General features: G+C 47.3%; 1 protein-coding gene across 1 annotated transcript in view; it reads right to left on the bottom strand.

Annotated features, from left to right (window-relative positions):
• Positions 1-1,700: 1,700 nt before the first annotated feature.
• Positions 1,701-24,690, bottom strand: part of LOC144139760 (uncharacterized) — a 119,600-nt gene continuing 96,610 nt past the window's right edge. The window contains exons 14-18 of the mRNA XM_077672023.1: positions 24,204-24,292; positions 16,271-16,336; positions 14,393-14,500; positions 11,119-11,195; positions 1,701-2,557 (exon numbers count right to left, since the gene is read on the bottom strand). Of these exons, the coding sequence (XP_077528149.1) occupies positions 2,443-2,557; positions 11,119-11,195; positions 14,393-14,500; positions 16,271-16,336; positions 24,204-24,292 (455 nt within the window). The 3' untranslated portion in view covers positions 1,701-2,442. The remainder of the gene's footprint in view (positions 2,558-11,118; positions 11,196-14,392; positions 14,501-16,270; positions 16,337-24,203; positions 24,293-24,690) is intronic.

Raw genomic sequence — 24,690 nt, forward strand, 5'->3', positions numbered from 1 at the left:
CCAGAAATTTTTTAATAAAGGAACGCTGTAAATATCCCTTGTGTACTAATTTCCTGTCTTATATTTGCGTAATGCCTTGTTCTTGTTCAACAAAGCTGACAAGTATGAACATATAAACCGAGCTTAGACGTTTACATTTGGCTGTGAGTATATAAGACTTTTTCGCAGTAAGCGTTTTACTTTGGCCGGGTGGCTGAATCTAGTTACAGACAGACAGACATACAGACAGACCAAAATTTCTGGGTTTAAGTAGCCCAAGAAAGACTATTGTCTTTAAAATTAAATAACCCGTTCCACTCAACGTGAACGCTGTCGGATGTGCAGAGCAGTGATTCACCATAATGAGCTGCGGCGCCGTTATCCGCTCACTGCTACCACCGATCACGATCTTCGTATCCCTGTATTACTCCTCTCTTGATCAAATTGAACGGAGGTTTGTTCAATGCAATTAAAATCTCCCGCCTCCGCGCGTCCCCTGCCTGGAAAAGCGCGTGCGGGAGTGTTCTTGTGCTTGCTTTCATCTCGCACGTGCCGGCGCCTTACTGCGCTGTTTGGAACGCGTCGTTTTGAGCGGCCACTTTTTTCGCTCACCATCGTCAAAAAATTCTGCAGAAATGGAGAATTATCTACTAATGCGTAGCATTCTTATGCCGCCTGTCTTGTGTGTGAGTTTTTCCCAGCCAAATTATTGTTTTTTTCTTAAATCCTGTCCGACCAATTATCTCCATTTACGCAATTATAACGATTGCAGGGGAAACTTTCGCTAAATATGCATTAGTGTACAAATGCCACTTCCGTATTTTTGGTATTTTTGTTATTTTTTAGTTTCTCAAAATTTGGTTCGACGATTTATCTCCATTTACGGTATTCTAACGATTGCAGTTGCAACTTTCGCGAAATCTGAATATTTGTGGAAACGCAGGGCGTTACATGCTCTTGGCTGTGGGGGTAGTCGGCAAAGAATGCTACGCATTAAAATCAACCCAACTGGCGTTCCGAACTGAATAGACGCGGGTGCTGCCGGTTATTTACACAGATTGTGCATCAAATAACGTTTCTTTGCGCTAAAGAACGGGGAGATGTATGACAAGCGCCAGCGGTTCACGAGGTTCGAACGGTTATGACTTATAAACCGTCTGTTTTTCGAAGCATTTGCTTGGGTACCCGTTACGCCGCTACGCCGTGGGGCTCTGTTTGGGTCAGTTACGTCGCTACGCCGCCTGATTGCGGCGGTGGCTAGACAGCGTGACAGTGGACGAGCTACGGCGAGGCGGGGCCCTAAATTGCTCTCACTTAAATCGATTCTCGTGGACCCAATCGAACCTGGCTCCCTCGCGTTATGAAGGTGGCGTATATCCGATTGCTGCATTTCGACATGATCAAAGCGAACGCCGAACAGTAGGTGCTGAATCCCGTCGTATAGCCCAAACCCGAACATTAGGCTTACGGAGTGCACGCCCGAGAGTTACTCTGGGTATCTTTAGAGAAGTGGTGCGAACCTTCAGAGGGGGATTGGCCAACCAAAGAATCCATCGCGAGGAAGCTTCGTTTTCAACCATCGCCGTCGTTAAACGGAGGAGTGCATGATTTTTATTCGAGTTCACCCTTTTCAATATTTCACCGCTTACGAATATTATTGCATAAGCTGTAATATCCTCAGCACGTATAATGAGAACACAGTAAGCACTAGAACGAAGAAAGAAAGAAAGAAAGAAAGAAAGAAAGAAAGAAAGAAAGAAAGAAAGAAAGGAAAAAAGAAAGAAAGAAAAACACAGACAGACAGACAGACAGACAGACAGACCAAAGCAAAAGGGTGGTGTCTCCGTACGTTAGCCTTGCCTGCATGGAACGAATCATGAAAGAAACCAAAAAATGCAGTTTTTATTCGTTACAGAGTAGCGCTTTTACGAAACTTCTAGCCAATGAAGAAATCAAAAAGAAATAAATTGGTTCTGTTCTGGCTAGTACTTGCGTTAACTTTGTGTTCGCGCGAAGTGTAGCTCATAAAAAGAAAAGTTTATAAAACAAACTAAAAGCTTGTTGCAAGATGAAAAAAATGCATGTACATAAAATTCAGTGAACCAACACGCTGGGCATTCGTCAAAAAAAAAAAACGAAGCAATGGCGTTCGTCACTAATACAGGTATTGTATACAAAAAAACGGAGTCAGGGCGTGGAGGATCGTGACAACAAAACCAACATACATAAAAAACAGCATCGTGCTCGGAAAATAACTTTCGCATAAACGAAAATACACGATTTTTATACGCCAGAGTCCTTAACGTTGTAAAACATGAAAAAAAAAAAAAAAACAAGTGAAATTAAAGAGCACGCTTTGCGGTTGCAACAAATGTACGATAAAAAGCGCTGGTAGCCAGCGAATAAAAGAAACGTCAGTATGTCCTCCGTCACTCGAGCACGAGATTGTCGAGTCGGACGTGTTCAGGGTTTCCAGAAGAGGCAGTTCTCGTAGTTCTTTTTCGTGTACATTCTGGCGGAACTCTTGCACTCGAAGTGCGCCGAGAACTGTGGCATGTGGTTGGCGAGAACCTCCAGCCTGCGACAAAGGAGAAATTGGCACGGAGTAAGAAATGAGCAACCTTCAAGCCCCCACGTTTCTCCGCCCCTCATGAACTCTGGCAACGCTGTGATGCTACGTCAACTTAGCTAACCAAGAGGACAACTACAGGGTGTTACGACAATAACTGGGACATTTTAAATTTTTTTTTCCTGAGCAAACCGCTGCTTGGCGCTCAAGCTAAACACGAAGGTCGCATTTTGTGGTCCATTTTGTTTGACACCGGGAACAACGACGGTACTTGTTTATTCTGAAAATAAATAACAAGGATTTCTGCCTATGGGCAAATGGCGGCCGATTTCGACGTGCAAGCTTGTGCAAGCTGATGTCGGAACAACGGCGCCCCCTGGGGTATGCAGAGCGAAACGGACGATGGGGATTCATGCTCCTTCCAGGGCAGGAAGGAGCCAAATGAGGTAGCGGGCAATCAGCAAATGTGAAAGCAGGTGAGGAAACAAATCCAACGTCTACTGGCAACGATGAACAGTGGGAATATTATATTCGCAAGGGGCACGCCCTATAGGAGGCGCGCAAAGCGATCCAAGATGGCTGTCCTAAGGAGGATCGGGTGTTCCCTCTACGGACCGCCGCTTGTGTGCGCGTTGAAATCAAAGGGGTTAGCTCTACTTTTTAAAGTCGTTAGGTGGCGGTGACGCCAGATTTTAATGGATATCCTTAACTAAGATATTATGTGCCCATTAGAACTAAACACGAACATTTCGCCGCCCCCCCCCCCCCCCTCCCAAGCCAAGGTAAAGAGATACGGCAAAAGCCGCTCACGTCGCTTGCTGCGGTGGTAGGGCTGCCAGCGCTCGATCTGTGACGCTACAAAGCTTCTGCCTGCAAATATCGCTGGTTCACTAGCCACCACCACAATTAGTAGAGTTCGCTCATTAGCGGTTCAGACTTATCAGAGTACGCGCGCTTAATTACTTGACAAATCCTGCCTGTGTAAGGCATTTTCATAGTATACCGCTCAGAAGTACGTGGTGTCGCTCCGTGCAGAACACGCAAGTCAATGGCCTGGCCAGCGTGAATAGTAATAGTTTCCCACTAGGTCTGTTTTACCACCAGCAAAGGCAAGGATGTAAACATTTCCAATCGAACTACCTAAACGTGACATTTTCTTTTGGTTTAAAACAATACCGAGCGGTCGACGCCGTGGCATTCTTAGTCGCATTGCTCCCTACTAAAACCAATACTTTGGTAAGAGGCACTATTAGTAGAGTGTTGCATGCTGCTTACAAAAAAAAAAAAAAAAAAAAAACACCCAAACCAGCCAAACAATTTTGTGGCTCCAGATTGGAGCTGATTAAACGCTAGAAGCTTCTATGCAGAATGTTAACCTGCGAACCAGCTTGAGCTGCTTTCTTACTATCACCTAACGTTTTCTGCATTGCTAGAAGCGGCTCGCTGAAACAAGGACAACCAAGAAAGAAATACAAAGCTATTCGCACGTAAATCATTATTTGTAATATGCTGGTTCTACTACCGCGCCTGGGCAAGCCTGTTGTCTGTGAAATGTGAGGTGATGGATAAGGTGTTCCCAAATTAAAAACTGCCCTCGCGGTGTCGTACGTGTTAATATGAGCCTATATCTGAAAACGCGTCCGCACAACGCACGATGCGCAAAGCAAAGAAACGGTCAACAGCCGTTGGTTTTGAAAACAGATTATGGTTCAGCGTAACATCTCACTAGTATAATGTGTCATGCCTGCGCTCTCACACCCTTGCTTTTCTATGTAAGAACATGAGCTCGAAGAAAATAAAATTATAGCAACGAAATGTTATCGTGCCTTGCACGATTAGGGCGACGGACATATCAGCGACCTGGATCGAACTTGTCATCTGCATATAAACGTCAAGTAAGGGCGACGGAAACTAAAGGCGTCCGCCCTGTAACAGCAGAGTTATTGCTTGGACGAGTTGGTACATAATTGCAAGGATTTAAAAGCATTGCACGAAGACGAAGGACTAAAACATCACAATACACACCACGCACACTGTGTTCGGTTCGTGTTTCGGTTCCTAGTTTTCGTGCAGCGCGTCGCAATCTCTTGCACGCGGTGTTTTAAGCACGAGACCTTTTAGAACATAACATGCATCCGGTGAATGCTGTGCTTGTTATCACGTGAAACGGCGTCAAAATCCACGTCATGATACGCTGCGGGCCAACGTGCGGGCGTGCGGGCTCCGACGTTTCCGTCGCTCGCCGATCCTCCATGGAGTGATTTCTCCTCCTGCCACCGCGCGGCGCCACCGCCTGTGCGCCTTGCGAATTATGATTGGTATCAGCTGTTATGCAACTATTTGTGTTCATCGTAAACTAGGGACGAAAGAGATGTTCGTATCGTCTGCCACCTCATTTGGCTCCTTTTTACCGTGAATGCCTACCATCCGTTTCGCTCTGCATACCCCAGGTGGCGCCGCCGTTTCCAGATCAGCTTGCGCTGGCTCGCATGTCCTAATCGGCCGCCATTTTGTCATAGGCGAAAATCGTATTTATTTATTCTCAGAATAAACGGGTAAGTACTGTCACTGTTCCCGGTGTGAAACAAGATAGACCACAGAATGCGACCTTCGAGTAAACTTTGAGCGCGAACCGAGCAGCGGTGCGCTGAGGAAAATTTTTTAAGGTGTTCCAGGTATCTTCGTAGCACCAGGCCCGCATTATTCTAACGGAGCGATAAGTTGACGAGTGTGGACTGATGGGCTTGTTGACAATTTGACATTCTTCAAGCACAGCGCACTGGAACAAAACAGAAAGAAAGGATGTGGACACATCGCTATGTTCACGTCCCTCCTTCATACCCCAGCTATTCTTTGGCGAATTTAATGAAGGAACCATACGTTCGTTTCCTTTTAGCGGCGGAGCTGTATACGGGGAGCTTCCCGCAGGATTTTCGTCTCCATGTCCAAATGCTCGAGAACGCCTGTAGTGAGGGTGCAAAGCAAGCCAGTAATGCCTTTGCTGACCCCTACCGCACCAAGAGAAAAGCAAAAAAAGAGCCCATCTCCCCGCGAGGGGGACTCGAGTAAATGCGTCGCATAGGGGGTGTGTGTATTGCGTTAACGTTTAGTGTTTGGGGAGTTGGTGGTAGTGAATGCGTTGTATCAGCAGCTTCTTGACGTAGTTTGAATGAGTCAAGGATGTAAGGCGCGTTCGTAGCCTCCCATTCTGTGTCGGTTTTGTGGCGCAGTGGGTAGAGCACCATGTACATTGCGTTCCGCCCGCAGGGTCGAGGGATCGAAACCAGGCGCCGGATAGTATTTTTTTATATAGTGTGAATGAGCCAAGGATATAAGGCGCGTTCGTAGCCTCCCATTCTGTGTCGGCTTTGTGGCGCAGTGGGTAGAGCACCATGTACATTGCGTTCTGCCCGCAGGGTCAAGGGATCGAAACCAGGCGCCGGATAGTATTTTTTTTATATAGTGTAGGGGGAGGGGTGCGGACAACGACGGTGCGGACTACGACTACGGACGTCAACGCGGGTGACATCGTGAGTTATTGAAATGCTCTGCATTTAAAAAGCTCTCCTTCCCCTCCCAATATCACGTGACGCCACTCTCTCACAGCAGGCCGTGCAAACCAGTAAAGCATGCACTGACACCTGCAGTAGAACCAAATTGGGGCCGCTTCGCATTAGTGGCGTGAAGACTGGGCAAACAGCGAAGCTGGCGGCCCAACCTAGCTTGTTCTTGGTTCGGTTAAGTTTATGCGTGATTGAGCTTGGAGACTCGGCAGTGTTTTCTGTGTGGTGATTCTTCGAGACTCGGTCAAGTTTTCTGCGTGGTGTGGTCGTTAGCGCACCAAAGAGCAATGAACAGCAGCAGGATTTGTAGTTGGGCAGGTTGGTACTTAATTTAACGAAACAGCGCCATGCACGGGACAAAAGGAAAAGACGACAGAAGCGCTGACTAACAACTGTTTATTTGTAAACAAAGAACGGAATATATAGGCGAAATGTTGTCAAAGAGTAGCCGCGCGCATGATCAGTGAACGAATTAGGTCATTTGCAAACATAGGGAATGTCACATTCAATGGAAGACGCTATCTTGACAAGTATGATAATTCTTTTTCCAGGAGCGCTACTGAAGAGTGCTTACACACGAGGTTCCTCTCTTGTGTGTCGCAAATAAAGCAGTGAACACCCGGTCATTGAAGTATGTGCAATGTACGCGTGCCCACCGGCTTTGCGGTGGAGCTTCAGCAGTAGCTGAGGGCGCAGCGGGACGATCATTTGCTCAGAAGTTTTGAACTCGTTCGGTGGCCATCGTTCGGCTTGTGTGGTCTAGCGTGTGGGACGCCACTAATTAGGAAGTTGATTAACGTTATCGCTTCTAGATCTTGTGGCTTCCTTCATTTTGACATTATTTCTTCTGTGTGTACCGTAAAAACTGCATCACTCGTCGTAACAAGCGATAGGGCGAGCCACCCCACGACGCGATTCCAAAACTGTGCCGCGCCTCGGACAGGTGGCGACACGAGTCCCGCTCGAACGTGACGAGGCAAAGGTACGGTGGTGCCGGCGCGCGCGGTGATGTCATCGCTCGGCGAGGTTTTCCTGCGCACTAATCGCCGGCCCAACGGCCAGCTTCAACACACTGTAGTAGATTGTACTATACTTGGTTACAACTCAAGAACGGCACCACATCATGTAGTGCATCACTCCGCCAAAGCGCCAAACCCGTGACGTCAGTGCGCGCGCGTTTTGAAAGGGGTTTGCTATGAATGCGTGATATCGTCTGCCTTGTCTCACGCAGTTTGTTTGTCGTCACTGTAGTCGTTTATGAGCATATTAAGTCCAATAAATCACGGGAACGGCTCACGCCATGTTCAAAATATTCCCAGTAACGCTCTACTTGCGCCGCGTGGAGAAACATCCGGCTACGGTGATAAGGCACAGCGGCAACTTCCGGTGCCGTTCTTAAAGGGACAGACAACCGATTTTTGTCGAGTATATATTCTCTATCCCAAATGAAAGGGCATCACTTAAAGCACCTTGACGAAAAACGGTTTTGCTGATAATGCCCTAGAACTTTTTAAATCGATTTTTTTTATCTACGAGCCGTATGTGTCCCTCCCAAAAAAGATGCTGGCAACCATGACGTAGAGCAGCCCGGCAACGTAATTTTGTCTGTATGCGAAATGAAAAACGATATTCAAAAACTTGTCCCCAGCTAAAAAAAGTTTGAATCGCAGGCTTTCCTGTTCCGTTATGTGTTTTAATGCAACGGTCTATTGGGCACGAATGCGCCATCTGTTGGGATAGACGATAGGTAGAATCTGGCTTCACGTTGTGGAGGAGGCATGGAGGAAAGAAAAGGTTAGGAGAGGCCCTGACGTCACATTTGTGAAGCCGAGTGCCGCCATGACTTGAGCCCACTGAGCCCAGCACTCTATCCCATCATTCTTTGCTATCTCCGGTTTGATTTGACTAACATGGCGTCGCCCTGCCCTCCCGCTTCGCAACGAAAACAGCTTCGTCGCTAATTCCTCGGTACGATGTCATGTTCTAAGCTGTTGATTTCGCCTTCAATTTGCCCATTCTAACCCTCACCCAAAGTTTCAATCGAAAAACGGCGTTCGTTTTTGAGATAGAAGGACGATTTTTCAGCTCTTAAGCCTGGCAAAGTAGCGTTTGTCGTCGTCATAGCAACAGACTCGCGGGATGGCGAACGCTAAGGCTGCCTCCGACGGCGGAGTTTTCAAACTGGTCTAATCTAAAAACGTTTGTCGTAGCGAGTGTACTGGTTTGCAAGCGTTGCGAGGCAGCCACATACTAAGCGCCTTAAAAATTTGTCCGTTTTATTTGCCCAAATGTGGCCGCCGCAGTTGTAAACAAGTAAGCAACATTGTCCATGGGCTCAAGAAAAATGACGCCACTTCCTCCACACTTTTCGCAATGCATTGGGATGCTAGGGGCCTCTCCTGAGTTTCTTTCCTCCATGGGAGGAGGGAAGTTCGATTCTCCCCGGGCGCGACTGGTTTTTTTTTTTTTTTTTAAGCTGCCGTTGGCGTATTTGGAAACTGAAATCAAAAATTTTGGCCGAACAAACGCCTATGCCTCAGGCAGAATCGTCAAAGCTCCTTCACTGGGTCTGTTTAGTGAACGCTGCCGTTGATTCTGGGCATGGTGGCTCAGTTAGCCACACTGAGAGCAACCCAGCGGCGGCGGGCGGCGGCGGGCGGCGTGTCTTTAGAATTTTCAAAATAATGTTTAGAAATACATATACAATTTAACCTTGCATAAATACTTGTGTTAAAAGGTTTTCAATACGTAAATAAACGTTTCAGCAGTTACAGTAGCTGCTAGGTTTGCAGGTCACGTGACAGGGACACATATTGTAGTGCCAAGTTTCGACACTACGAACCGCCACCCTTCCGATTTCAGAAAGTTTGCTGCTAAATTAAAATTATTTCCGCCGATCTGTTTAGAAATTGCTTGTGGTTACCGGGCTATATAACACGCTGGCTTTCATATGATCTAGAGAACATATACGCGACAAAAATCGGTTGTCTGTCCCTTTAAGTTGTCACCGAGTATAGCACATCGGTGCGACTGCGAAATTTTAGGGGGACCTTCTGGACAGACGTTTCGGATTCAGTTGTGCGGCGTCCGACAGACTGTGGTTCGAGAGCGGTACGACGGTGATCGGTAACGTTCGATATGTCGCGAAGAACGTCCCTTTTGGTACGTTTAATGAAAAGGCTACTTGGCAACGTTCAAGGTGTGTGGATCAGCAAGTATTCCTTATGCGCCAGGATTTGCCGCGACTCTGTGTAACAAATGAACACGTGCACCATCGTAATAGCTACACCGCAGGGCTGGTACTCCACCTTCGCTGGGCTGAATGGCCTCGAATTTTCATTTTAAAGCGCAGCTTCTATGGCTCCGCGAAAAGGAAATACGGTGGTCCTGTGTGCGCAGAAAACTGCACCGGCGAAATGCAATAAGTTTATGTAAAAAAAAACATATTAAAGAGGAGCTAAAAAGGGAGAGAGCGCGGCTCTGGTTTATTTCTGGCCGCGCGTTCACCCAGCTACTGTGTGAAGTACAGATCGAGCGATAACGGTGGGCACAGATCGCAGATAAAGCGATAACTAAGTATACATCAAAAAGAAACGCGTAAAGCTCAACAGAGTAAAGAGACGTTTTAGCGGACAAATTTGAGGAAATTTGAAATATCAGCACAAGCTTCACAAATTTTCACCTGGACCATAATAGTACGAGTACGTGTATTTAAAATAGCGACGCGAGCAGAAACATAAACATACGCGACCTCCTCAGTCGATTGTTAATTATCAATATTGGAATCTCGGCACCATTACAAGGTTGTCTGGAGTGTAAAACATGGTTTATTGAAAAAAGATGCGTGTGTGGAAAAAACGAAAAGAAAAATCACGCATCTCAGGAAGTGAATCATGACGAGTTGGCGAAGCACTGGGGATCGTTCGCACCGTAAATCACCCGTGAGAGTGCTTACTGCTGCTAAAACGATTTCCAATCCAACCCAATACAATTCAATTTAATCCAATCCAATGCAAATCCAAACCCAACAAAAGTCAATGCTCCTCGCGCATGTGCAGCACGGCTCTCCAGGCACACTCTCTCTCTTCCTCTCTCTCTCTAACCTTTTGTGAGCCTTTAATTTGTTTCTGTTAACCTTTTGTAATCGTTTTGTTCACAGATGTTTCGAATTACGCGGTGCTGTGCCTCTCCCCCCCTCTCTCTCTCTCTCTCTCTCTCTCTCTCTCTCTCTAACCTTTTGTGAATCTGGTATTTTGTTACCTTTTGTGAGCCTTTGTTCACAGATGCTTCGATTTACACGGTGCTGTGCGTCCCTCTCTCTCTCTCTCTCTTTCTCTATCTAACCTTTTGTGAACCTTTTATTTTATTCTTGTTAACAGTTTGTGAACGTTTTGTTCACACATGTTTTGATTTACACAGTGCTGTGCCGTGAGCACGGTCCGTCCGGCGTCCGGGCCGGACGGACAAGCCTCGGCCTTTCGGTGCTTCGCCCGTAGCAGAAAACTAATGGCATGGAAAACTCCTCTTGTGTGCCAACGATTGCGGGACGTTTCTTCCATGTTTGGTTCGATTAGAATGTTATACACTTAGGCCTGCTTATACATCATGTGGAGTAACAAATTAATAGAACAAGAACTAGGCTGTTTGGATTATTTTTATGATCACAGTTATTTAATGTGTGTTTTCTATGTATATTCTGGCAATAATTTTTAAACGTCCTTTATAGGTTAATGCTGTTGTGATAATTACGTCTGCGAGAGCTTCCACCGCAGTGCCACACTTCAGACCTCTTTCTGTAATATTAATATTCATGCGCTGTATATATATAAACTGTGGCACTGAAGTGAAACTGAAAGTAGTCGTGGTGTTCTTCCGAAGTTAACATTATTGGAACAGCATTCAGACAACGTTTGCAACAGAGGATAGGTTTAAACAAAGTTAGCAAGGCTTAAAATTCAGTTATCGCATTTACAAAACCCGCCATGTGAAAACATTGTGACTGCCTACCTTTGCTCCGCCGTCTTCACACCGTGGAAGGTGTTGAGCTCATCCCGAATGGTGACATTCGTCCTGGCGCACATATCCTGCGGACAGCGATGCGTATTCGTGACGAGTTACGTTCTCGGCGAGAGCGATCCAGCCTTCTTTGTCAAGGCTACCAAATTTCAAGCAAAGGCGAACTTTCACAAAACACTGTGCGCATAGTCTTTTCTGTTGCTCGTGATAACAGTGTTTCCAAGTTTTCAATCTGAGCCATCACTTTTTTATTATTCTATGGGGTTTCCCGACTGGCTATCCTGTTTTTTGGTGCCTCGAGCAATCGACACGCACTTGATGCGGCCAAGGCATTCTTCCGCTGACCATGGGTCGCTGCTTTATTTTTTTTTCAACAGTTGAGCGCTCGTGTGTGCGTACCTCATGGCGACCACCCAGCGCCCCCTGCGCATGTTTGTCAAGCCTACCCACTCAGGGAGAAAGGACAAGATTTGCAAAAAAAAAAAAAAAAAAAAAACTCCAGCGTTCACAGTGTCCGTGACAACACTTGCTAGGAACGAGAAAGACTCCAGTGTTCGCCGTAATTGTGGCAACAATTGTTTGGAGCAAGAAATACTCGTCATAGCGTACGCCTACCCAAGGTGATGTCCAATGATTATAACTTAAAAAAAATGAAATAAGCTTACACTTATAGCAACTATGTTGGAGTAAAGGTCGCTGTGGCAGCGAAGAAGCAGCAAATCGGCTGCAATCGTAGACTCAAACCTTCGTTATGGTCGTGAAGGTTGCATACAGCTTGGCTACCTTCAAGTCTTATGCGTGAGTGTGAGCTTCCTTCATTTTTTTTTGCTGTTCGCATGATGATCGGTGCCGCTTGTAAAGTCATGGAATCTTTTGTTTCAACCCAAAAATTAGATCCTTTGTAGCTTCTTCAGTGTCTCCTACACAAGTTAAGCTGTTTCGCCGGCGTTAAAGTTGGCGACACGGGCACTGCCGTCTCTCGGCGCTTTCACGTTCCGTGCGACGTTGAATATGCTGTAGTGAATGACGGCGATGACAGCACACCATCTAATCTTCAATCCTGTAAGCAAGCGGCCAAACGTTACCAGCTATATCTTCGGACGTTGAGCTGTTTCGCGTTCAGGCGTCCGTTGCAGATCTTCCTTCAGGGTGCGGGTAGCCAAAAAATTCCCCCGCATTTCCCCGAGGGGGAGAATGTGAAAGTGCGAATGCACGGTTGTCGGCCCGCTTGCGGCGCTTGCGCTCGGCCCCCGCAGCCCACCGCCTCGCCGCCTTCTCTTCCATCTCTTCCATCGGGTTTGTAGTATCACGTGTACACCACGCAGTTATCAAGCCGCTATAACGCCGCTGAGTCGCCAACGCACGCCGCTGACGACGTAGTTTGAATGCGTTAAAGATATAAGGCGCGTCACTAACGCTGATATCACCGTCGCGTCCGTGGCTTGGTCGGTAGAGCGTCGCTGCGGCCGCAAAGTCCTCGGATCGAAACCTGGCGCCGGATGCTGTTTCTTTTTTAAATATAGAGGAGCACTGCGGACGCCGACGCCGCCGCCGCCGCCGGCGGTGGATGGTTTGGGGTCGCTTATAAAGTGCATTCGCACTTAAAATCGACAAGCAGGAGTTGTGGTGTCGTAACCTAGTAGTACGGTGTATTTGCAAACTGAGAATATTGTCTCATCGATAGAAATAAGCTCGAATTTTTTCTTTATTGTCTGTTTAGAACTTCGTAGGGAACTTTACAATTAAGCCTAAGCCATCCCCTGAAGCACGCTTTACAGCCCAAGAGCATATACCAACGTCATGCTTTTGATAAAGGCGGAAATTGTAAACATTCTGTACCGGGATGGCTGCGGCTTTGTAGAGCTTACTATTCAGACGGCAACCGCAAAAGGTGCTGCAGGTGGAATGTTCACAGTTTTGCAGCCAACGTGCACTATAAGATCGATTAATTGCAAGGATGGATGTATGCGTATTTCTAAACGAATATTTGATGTTCCAACGGGTCGAGGTTTGAGGTAAAAGCGCTTAGCGGGAGAAAAATAATGGGAGCGACGGATGGCTGGCTGATCGTTGCAGCACGTGCGGGTGCGATGCGCTTTTTGACAAATATGTAATTATCGGCAAAAACAAAGAAAAGTTTACTCGCAAGAAAATAGAAGCCGAGTAAATAGACAGGTTGCAAGCAGGCTGCGTGAGCACAGCCTTCATGTCCTTACATGAAAAAGAATTGCGGTTTTTTAAACGTTTGGAAGTGCGCCCATGTGTGGTGCTTCGAAGTTTATGAGGTAGATGTGTATAAATGGAGCGTTTTTTCCGGAATATATCTTGTTGGTCGGTGGTAGTGGTGTTTCCTCTCGTTTTCGGCCTCGTTTTTTGTTAAGCGCCCTTAGTCCCATTCATTAAAATTGTAAGTTTAGATTCCAGTTATCCCCAAGATAACGGGTTGTTGTTGTTGTTGTTGTTGATGATGATGATAACGATGATGATGATGTTTAGAGGATTCCCCTTTGCAATAGGATAGCTTTGCAGAGTGACCTTAATTGTAACGCCACTTTACATTCACCTCGCATTGAAAGGGAAAAAAACCCTTTATGGGCCTTTAGTGGCAGTCGGTTCGGTTGGATGCCCTCCTGGATTCTCCGCTTTATTTTCCGATCAGTATTCTAAACTTCTTTTAGTAGCCTTTACTGCTTTCCGATTTACTTGTTTACTTTGTTAACCCTTTCGGCCCTGGTGTTGCCATTTGACGACACCGCACGAAGTACTTTTAGTATTTTAAGAAGAATACCAAAACTGGCAGTTTTCTGGTCAAGAGTTCCTCAAGGATGGCTCTTGCGATAGACATAACCATTGTTGCGTTTTCGCGGAGATGGACGCTATGAGAAAGAAGAGGCTCCAGTGGACACCGCTCTGATGATGGGGCAGGTAGGGAAGCTGAAACCCTGATTTGTCAAAATCTCCATAAATCTGCAGATACCAACTTTACTATTTTTCTGTAGGCTCACGGTGTTTTTCGTGGCCTTTAGGAAAACAAAAACAGATTTTACGTACCCCCAAAAAAATTTTTAATTGCCTAATGAACCAATTTATAGTGGTGCGTGGGAATTATTAAACAGTCGCAGTATCAGTTGATTTTTCGTTTCTCAGCTTATGAGGACCAAAACTCTCTGAAAACATACCGAAAAGTAATGTTTGCTGGTTAAGCCTAAAGCCGAGGACTTCCGGAAGGAGTTCCGCGAGCAGCGGTCTCCGCAGCGCGACTCACCGAGGCCAGAGCGACGAAGAACTGCGTGGTTGAGTGAACCGTCTTGAGGAACGGCACCCGCACGTCCACGGCGTCGTTCTTGCGTTCTTGCACCCACGTGACGTACATCTGCGCAATACGAGCAAGCGTCTCAATGCGGGAGAGCGACAGACTATACCTTCAGGGTGCTGCCCGCGAAAGTTCAGGTCGCGTATTTCGTGCGATTCTACGGCAATTTGATCTGTACTAGGATCAGAGAACAAACTCGGGTACAAGATACGATAGTTCAAATTAGGAGAAGAAATGGACTCGGGCTGGCCACGTAGTTCGATGAAATGACAGCCGGCGGACAACCAGGGCGACAGAGTGGATACCGAAAGAGGGGCCTAGAAGAAGGGGAAGGCCATTAACTAGCTGGATGTAAGAAATAAGAAAATTCGGACGCAAAAAGTGGATCGACGGGTTGCGCAGGACAGGGCCAGTTGGAAGCCGATGGCAGATGCTTTCATCCTGCGATCGACTCCACTAGGCCGATGATGATTATTGGTATTATGATTGGAAGTGTCTCCTCTGCTGCCTCCGTTTCTTCGGTAAGCAGAAGTGTTGTCGATGTTCTACGTGTAAATGCCGTGCACACGGAAAGTGCATTGCGCTTCCGGATGAGGAACTACAGAGTTTGATCCCAGAACGCTTCGCCTTTGAAAAAGGCAAAGCGTTCTAGGCTCGACAAGTGGAAGGCGACGTTCAGTCAGTATCACTCCCTTTGTAAAAGCATCTACCGGCGGGACCACTAACTGTATATACAGTACTTGGAGGCTGCTGCGTCTCAGAATTCGGCTGACTTCTGGAGGTATGTACGCGGTCGTTCAAAGTCGTCTAAAAACACATTAGCTTGCTTAAATCCGATGGCGAACAGGTTGAGGATGTTGCCGCCAGCTTTGCTCAGTACTTCCATTCTATCTTTCAACTGCCTGACGCTAACGCCGAACGCCAATCGTCAGTAGTATGTCTAATTTTAATTATATTATGGTGAATGAAAAGCTTGTCAATGATAGCCTTCAGCGGATGAAACCATCGTTCTCCTATCGTGAAGATGGAATTCCAGTAGCGCTCATGAAGGCTTACCGCAATACTTTTGTGCCTGTTTTAACTTCCATTTATAATAACTGTTTACTTATCAGCACATTTCCTCCTGCATGGAAGATCGATCGAATTTCTCCTATATATACGTCTGGTGATAAGTCAGCCGTTACTAACTATCGCCCCATCTCATTTTTTTGTGTTGCCTCAAAACTCTGAGTAAGCTCTGCACAAAGGTCTTGCTGCCTTCGTCAACAACGTTCTGATACCATACCAGCACGGCTTTTTCTCGGGTCGATCGACGGTTACAAATTTTTTCAGCTTTATGACGCAAGCTTCAGTGGCCTTTGGCGAAAACGGCCAGTTGAACGTCATTTATTTTGACCTGAGTAAGGCGTTTGATGTGGTTAACCATCAATTATTAACAAGCTTACCACGTCCGATGTAGACGCAGCCCTGGTTGCCTTGTTTTCCCATTATATCCTTCACCGGTCCTTTTACGTAGATGTAAACAACAAAAAGTCTTGAGGTACACCACTGCAGCAAGTGGTGTACCGCAAGGTTCTGTGCTGGGCCCACTTTTGTTTTCTATTTTTATCAACAATATCTCAACAGTCCTCATTTCTTCTCTATGATGATGATGTCAAACTATTTAGGCACAATGGCGGTGTTGAGGACTGCAGTGCCTTGCAGAGTGATGTGTCGGAAATTCGGTCTGGTGCAGCAAAAACTTTAAACCCTGCTAAAACAAAGGCTATCACGTACAGCTGTGAGCAAGGAATGAACCATGAGCGGCCCGACCCGAAGAAAAGTACTCACGTCGTAGAGCACGTGGACGGCGGCGATCTCGGCAATGGTTTCATACCGCTCCACGGGATCCGTGATCTGCGCGGGAAAATCGATCACAACATGTAGACGCCAAACGCGGAACAAGCAACTAACGGTGTATGCTAAAGGTTAACTTTTCGAATTAAAGTTAGTGTATAGCTGGTACGCAATTGTATCACACGTGAAGCACAAAGAGGGAAAAATAACCACGAGGGCTGACTTTCAACTCTCGCAGAAGTAGTGATAGAAACGTATTCAATTTTTTTCACCACTTTTCCAAAGATTAAAAATTTGTTCGTATTCCTGTATGTTTCTTTGCTATGGCTTATTCGTATTTTGTCGCCAATTACTTCAACATGCACACTTCAACATTGTATCGGTACGCTGAAATCTATTCAATTTTACCGGGTTACGCTGTTCGCGCCATCGACCGGGACATTTCGTTAACTGTTGGACTTGTAGGGATGCCGCCACGAGGGCTGGTGTAGCGTGTCAGCGATTTTGTGTTTTTGGGTCATTTTATTATATCGCGAAAAGCAAGCTGCCATGTATTCCAATTTAAATACCACTGCTAATATAACTTACGTAGGAATTTCTTGCCTCAAATACGCCTACTGTTTTTTTTTCTCAACAATGTTGATTGATTGTGGGGTTTAACGCGCCGACGCAACGCAGGCGATTGCTCAACAATGTTGGCAAGTATGACATTACCGCAAGATTTAGTAGATTGGAAATGTATCGTCATTTTGGTAGGGCGGCTGCATCGAGTGACAGACAGACAGACAGACAGACAGACAGACAGACGGACGAACGGACGGACGGACGGACAGACAGACAGACAGACAGACAGACAGACAGACAGACAGACAGACAGACAGACAGACAGACAGACAGACAGTCCGAAATTCGCGCGTTTAAATAGACCAAGAAGGACAACCGTACTTAAAAAACGTCCTACCAGTAATGCAGTCAAGCTTAATTTCGAATACCACTTAAAATGATCTGCCTATAGTGATACATTAAAGGAGTACCGTATAAACCGGAATATAGGTCGAGTTTTTTTCCAAAAAAATCCGCACAAAAGTCACCCCTCGTCTTATATAGCGGTCATTGGCAGAATGTAAATCGTTGTCTGGCAACAATGTGCAAGCGCAGTCCGTCGCCATTGCCATTCGTGTCGGACTGCTCTCTCGCACTATCAGGCTTTTATTTGATTTCGCTTTTCTCTAGTTTTTCGTCTTTTACTCGTTTATTGTGCGTGCGTGCGTACATTTCTGTACGTCTCTGTTCCGAGATGAGTGGCGGCAGTTGATGCCAGTTCACCGCGGCGTTTAAGCTGGCGGCGATTGAGTCACCGAGCAGAATGGGAATATAGCGGCGCAACGCCAGTTAGGCGTTTTGGAGAAAAGTGTGCGGTACTGGCGGAGCCAGAAAGCTAAGCTGTGCGCGTGCAACCCCCGAAACTGATCGTTCCGTGGACGACAAGCGGTCCACCCCGAGTTGGAGAACAAAGTGGCGGACTTCGTCCGGGAACTTCGCTCACGATCGCTCCGGAGGCCATGCGCGGACCGGCTCCGCGAACTGTACAATGAGTGGATAGCCGGCGACAACAAAAAGACCTATACGGGCCGGTTGCGACCGTGTCAAGCTGGGTGTCCTCCTCTTGGCAGTCGCTGCCCGACGACATGGTTACACGAGCGTTCAGGAAGTGCTTCATCAGCAACGCGCCTGATGGCATGGAAGATGACTGCGAAGCAGTCATCCTTGGACGACTCTGAGAGCTCAGGCGAGTGACTTCGGCAGGCATAGTGAGTGGCAGTGACAGACGGGCGTCGAAAATAAATATAGACATTGTGATTGCGCTTTTGTGCCGAATTATTTTTTTTTGTGAACTTTTCCCACCTCAGGGTAGGGGGTCGACCTATATTCCCACTCGACCTATAATCCGGTTTATACGGTACTGACACCAAATTTTGACGCCTAAAAATGATATCAGTGGCTTCAGTAGTTTGTACAGCTGCCTCACAGACATTTTTGCAGCGATCCGAGGCCGGAATCACATCTAAAAGCGATTTTGATTGCCCAGGCCGCGAGCTTTCACAAATAGGCGGCACTAGCGAAATCGCTTTCGGCGTGACGAAACATCGGCCTGCGTGTCTGGCCGGTTCAGGGTGACGTCATATAGTCGGTTTCGGAACCGGAAACGATATCCTGCGCTGCTGTTGTCGGTGGTATTCGTTTGGGCAGGAGACGTGGGCGTAGCTGTGTGAGCAATGCTTGTAAACGTTGCGTGTTCCGAGGTCTTTGCTCTTCAGTTCGTGGCCGGCGCATGGTATTCCCTTGCACTGGTGCCGAAAACTGCGCGGTGCCGGCACCGCGCGGTGCGCGATGTCGACGGGCACCACGGTGACGCGGCGGTGCGCGTCGCCCAGCTCGCCCAAGTTGTGCTATGGCAAGCTCGCGGTATGCGAAGTACTGTTCCTGGAAGCCTGTCCGAGCAAATCGACGACGACGCCAAGATGCATTATTTTCCACGCGACGACATGCAGCGCTAAACGTGGACTGAGTTCGTGCGCGGCGGAGGCCGCTAGAACTGTCGCCAAAGCCAGCGGGCTCGGGGTTGCACGGGTCACCTTGGGTGTTGGGAACTTTAGGCTTAGTATCGTTGGTATCGTGGCGACTATTTGATCGCTGGTATCTGTACAACTGCGAATGACCATCCCTTACACAACTTTTCACCACACTATTATCCCCTTTTTCGCATATGGAGCTTTATTTTGACAATAATCTCCGTTTCAGGGATTGGAGACCAAGACATCTGCCGCGGCCTGTTTTGATTCTAGCGCGCAGGTGGCGCCATCTTTCGGCCGTTCGCCGCACCGCTGTGCCGGCAGTGCTGGGTCGGATCGCCGAACCTCCGCTGCCGGTCAGCCTAGGCTTACCATCGCAGCAAATATCTGAACGCCACTTTTAAATTCAGCGCTGATAACAACCCCTAGCACAATTTTTCAACACTCTAACATCTACTTTCTCGCATGTGGAACTTCTTTTTCGTAATCAGATTGATTAGAAGAGTGGCGACAAGCTGTTGCTATCACGGTCTGCGCGGGTTCGAGCCGCAATGATATTAAAAAACGGACGACGGCGAAGACATCGCCGGCCTAATCGCCTGGCCAAATAAAGTTGTTCTGTCTGTCGGGTGGCAGCGACTCATCCGAGTCTGACGATTCAGACGACATGTCGACTGCGCGGGCGAAGGCGGACCATGCGCAATCGTAGCAGACGATGCGGCGAACGCATGGAGGAAAGCAAAACGTCCCTGACGTCACGGGTGAGACCGTGACGTAAGGCTGGCCCGCTTGCAGGCTGGCCTTCGAACGGCCATTTTCCCGCGCGGCGACCAAATTTGAAATTGGTTGCAATAAACGTGCTATAATTAATTCTGTGTTGGCGGCTGACGGCTTTCGGTTCGATTTTAAGTGCGAATGCACTTCTTAAGCGAGCCTGAATCGTCCGCCGCCGTCGTCCGCATAGCAACAGCTGCGGGTGCGCGCGCTCCTCGTCTTCCTCCTCGTCTTCCCTAGCAACGGGGGGAGATGGGCGCGCGCTACTCTCCTCCTCCTCTCTCCGCTCAGTGACTGCGGGTGTTGGGCGCCTCGGGCGGGAGAGCTCTCGCTCGCGTAGCGGGCGCTCCGCATTCCGACGCGTGAGGGCGCTCGTGTAGCCCTCGCCGTAACGGCGGGCGCTACTCTCCTCCTCCTCTCTCCGCTCAGTGACTGCGGGTGTTGGGCGCCTCCTCTCCACTCCAAGATCACGATATCCACCGTAATCGCGCAATCAACAACCGTGCATTCGCACTTACACACTCTCCCCCTCGGGGAAGTGCGAGGGAATTTTTATTCGTAATTACTGGGCCAATAGGTATTCTTTACTGCATAAAAACTGAAAGCGAGAAATTTCGTCTCAGTACTCCTTTAAGTATTATGGAGATATTTCCATGTTTCAAGCAGGTGCGTTGGGAGGCACAGCCGCGAATCGTGATCTCGGGATCGCGCGTATGAAAGTGCGGTGGGATGGTACGAGGAATGCTCTGAGAAAGGGAGAGTGACGCTCCGTGCACCGAGAGAGAGCGAGAGAGAGAGATAGAGAGAGAGAGGGGGAGGGAGGGAGTGAGGCAGGGAGGGAGAGAACTTTATTAAGCGGCCCGATAGTTTCTTAGAGGGTCGGCAGCAGAGTCCATAAGGGGAACCGACGGCGGCACCTGTCGGAAATGGCGACGGCTAGAACCGGAAGGGGCTTCGTAGTGTACTGTTCAAGGGGCTAGTGAAGTGGGGACGGGCGTGTCCGCAAAGTTGAACAAGTTGAACAGCAGAGCAACGGCACGTCCAACCGGGCTTCTGCCGTGAAAGTTTTTTAATGTTCTCAGCATCCTCTAAAATTATTTTCCTTTTCTGATGGAAGCGAAAATAAAAAATGCCCGTGTATACCAGATTTCGGCGCACGTTAACGATCCCCGGGTGGTCAAAATTAATCCGGAGCCCTCCACTACGGCGCGCCTCATCGCCTGCGTTTCGTCGGCGCGTCAAACCCTACAATCAATCAATCAATCAATCAATCAATCAATCAATCAATCAATCAATCAATCAATCAATCAATCAATCAATCAATCAATCAATCAATATGGAATTATTTTTTTACAAAAGGGTCTAGGGCCTTCATGTCTTCTTATATAGAAGGTCATGTTATACACGAGAAAAACTCGTCACTGGTTTGACTGTGCTACTGAAGCCCTCCCTAACGGGGCCAGGGGTATGGCAGTCAAGCCCACCATACGGCATATGTTGTAAAATTTGGCTTTCCCACATTTATTTTGCGTGTCCGCAGGCAAGTGTCGACATTAAATGGGCCACATGTGGGATCCCAGGAGGACTCCGCGAAAGCGGGAAGTATGCGTCCACCAAAGTTACGCAGTATGGGATGATTCCTCATAGGAGTTTTCCTTAAAACATAACAACGATAGCTATTTCTAAAAAGGTTCTGCGGATTTACGCCGTGGGCGTCCGAGCCGGGAACTCCCGCCACGCGAAAAATAGCACCCGGAAGTCTTACACGACGCAAACACCTAGTTCGGTGTGATTCCTCGGAATATATTTTTGGTACACCTTTGGGGTTTTTGAGCCCGTGTTTGCAGGCTAAAGGCGAGATTCTAAAGGTAATATTATGCGGCCCGCCCTTTGAAATCAAACTCACGCTCCGCTCTTCCTGAAAAAGGGACGGCACGTCTGTGCCACGAGTTTACCGCTCATCGCAACGCATAAGCATTTCTCGGTGCTATCAACCGAAACGTCCCGGGCGCAGTACAGAAAAGTGCAGTGCAGTATAGAGCGGTGTAGTGTCGTGTCGGGGACGGCCCTGAAGGGAGAAGCAGCAGTCGTGCGCTCGGGCTGAAAAGTCTAGCCTAAAAGAGCTTTATTCAGAATGACGTCACATGATAATGATGATTGATAATGGTATCTCCTTTGTAGCGGGGTGATGACGCGTCATCTTATCAAAAAAAAAAAACTAAAAAGAAACTAACATACCTGTGTTTTACACTCTTCGTTTAATACTAGCGCTGCTCTTAGGGCAGGCACAAGAAACTTATTAGGAACAAAATATTTATATTTTCTGTTACAGGTGGTAACTGTCCTAGTCAATATTCCCTCTCTGCTTTTCGTCCACCAGCATTGTAATCACCTTTTCGTCGCCTCGACAGCCTTGAAGTTAACTGCCTCTGTGCTACCCTTAAATCCTATGGCTTCTGGAAGCGGAATATTTCGCTTTAAATTTGGATGGATACCCTTGAATTCTAACACTATGTGCCGCATAGTTTCTGTTTCTTAACCGCGCAGCCCACGCATACCCCATCATTTTGTGAATACTTCACCACAAAGCTCCTAGTTCGCAAGCAACCTGCTCTAGCCTCAAAAAGCAAAGCACAACCCTTGGAATTATCGTAGAAATTTTCATTTCTGGTGTTCAATTTCTCAGCCCTGTACATCTCTAACGAAGTTTTAGCTTCCATTTTTTCTCTCCATTTATTCGTTTCTGCCGTGCCTCTTTTTTGGTTATTTTGGCTGTCTTGGATTCTCCACACTTCTTTCCGTATTTTATCGTTAGCCTTCTAGTCTTCCTTAGCCACTGAATGTCCACGCTCTTCATGTATAGGTACCTAAATACGTATATACCCTCGGGTTAGCCCCCCTGGTGGCAGAACCGCCGAAACCGAAACCGAAACCCCGATTACCACAGGCGGGCATCGACAAACGCCGCTCGGTAGAGTTACAGACGTCAATGCTGCTTTATTTTTACTGAGCACGAGCTCTCGCGTACGGTGTTTTCACACTGCGCGACGACTGCGGGCGCCTAAACTTTTACGCACCAAACGCATTAGAAACAAATGTAAGTTCTACATTCCACAGAGCGGATACAAGGAGGCCAAAAGTTGCTCGCGTATCTGCTGACTTCGCTGCGAATGTCATCGAAAGACGACATTCAGCTGCCGCCCCTGCCATGTAAATGCCTCCCTTCTCTGCCTCGACCAATTGCCATGCATTTTCCCTCCAGTTAGGCTCCTGTTACGATAAACACGGATTTGCTCAAGCGAATTCAATTTTCGCGCGTTCCGCTGCCCGCGCGCCATCTACTGGATCCTTTCGGTACTGTTGGATTTGTAATGGCGCCACAATGTCCAGGTACGCGTGACCTCGCTTTAACACGCAAGTGGTTTATTACCGGATACACAAAAATTTCACTGATGTCATATCCGTCACGAAAGTACAACGAAGCAAGTGGCCTGTAAAGGGTGCACCCCTGCACACAGGGTCTCCTTGTGGGGAAGCAACCTATAGTACTAAAGAGTACGTTATACGTAGGGTTGTTCGTTTTTGGCTTATATATTTTATCACGAAAGTGTTTTATGCCGCGATATTTCACTGACTTCATATCCGTCACGGAAATGACGCCAGTACACCTTTGCCGAAGCGACCCGCCGGCAGGATGTCACTCGTCAAGCACACCCAAAAGACAGCCGCCGACCCGCAAATCATGCTCAGTTGCACATTTGGTTGCACATTTCACTTTCGTTTTTTACTGATTCCTACAGCAGAGGAATCAACCACAGTTTTTTTTCTTTTTTGTATTCGTGGATAAACATATTTTTTCTAACACGTACTTTTCATTTGCTATCGGAAATTTCCAGCAGCCATGCATATTTAAATAAAGGAATGTTGGAAACACCAGCTGTGCATCGATGTTTTACCTCAAATATGCTTACGTTTTCTTTTTGTGAATAATGTTTACAAGCATGAAATTTGTTCAAGTTCTTTCCCTAAACGTCTCACGCAAGAATTCTTTGAAATTTTGGCACGGCGACTGAATCGAGGGACAGGCAGACAGACAGACAGACAGACAGACAGACAGACAGACAGACAGACCAAAATTTTTGGGTTTAAGTACCCAAGAAAGACTATCGCCTTTGCAATACGCATATTTTTGTGGTTCCTGTTCCTAATTGTCACTGTGATTGCCTCATCCATTTTACACGCGGTTTTGTTATGTGCTGGATCATTATAAGTTATTTCTCGTTGTTTTGTGTTGCCCAGATTGCTTTCTTTTTTTGTGTTTTGTTGTGTCATACTCTATATTGTGTATTTATAATTAATAATTATATGGCAAGAATTTTGGGCCTTGTATTTCATTTTTAATTGACTACATATTCATTTGTTATGTTGTATATGTTACTCCCCCGCCTCTATGTAATACCCTCTAGCGAGAGGACCTTTAGGGGCATTCCGAATAAATAAAAATACATAAAAAGTGATAGCCCACGGTCGTGCTGGATCTGGTATTGGCGGATATGTTGAGAACAGCCGAGAAAGCTCACCCTGTAGAGTGCCTCCAGCCGTTCCACGCATGATTCCAGGTCGCCGTAGGCCGCCGCGGTAGGCCCGTTCTTCGCTACCCACCAATTGGCTGCACGAAAGCCGTATTCAGGCGAACCTTATTACCCCAGGTAGAAACCAAGAAAACGGCTCGTTCCACGCAGCGTCCATCTGACCTTCAAGCTTAGCCAAGGTCAAGCCAGTGCCTCGTATAGTAGCGCAGTGAAAGTGGGCGCTCGTTTGCTCCAAAGGGAGAGGTGCGGAGAAGGGGGTAGGGAAAGAGTGATGGCGCGTGCCATTGGGAAATGATACAAGGAGGCGCTGGATGCATCCCATAGAGTTTCTTACAATAAACACTAGAGAGGAATCTGGCGCTAGCGTCTATGCGGTTCACATCAAGACCATCTGTGCAGTCATGGACCTCCATTACATCATGCACTCGCCTTAGTTCCAGCACTGGCTTAGACTGAAACGTTTTAGTGACCGTAT

The sequence above is a fragment of the Haemaphysalis longicornis genome, unplaced genomic scaffold (assembly GCF_048455015.1).
Source record: "Haemaphysalis longicornis isolate Haplotype H1 unplaced genomic scaffold, Haemaphysalis longicornis Haplotype H1 scaffold_5, whole genome shotgun sequence".
NCBI classification, from domain to species: Eukaryota; Metazoa; Arthropoda; class Arachnida; order Ixodida; family Ixodidae; genus Haemaphysalis; species Haemaphysalis longicornis.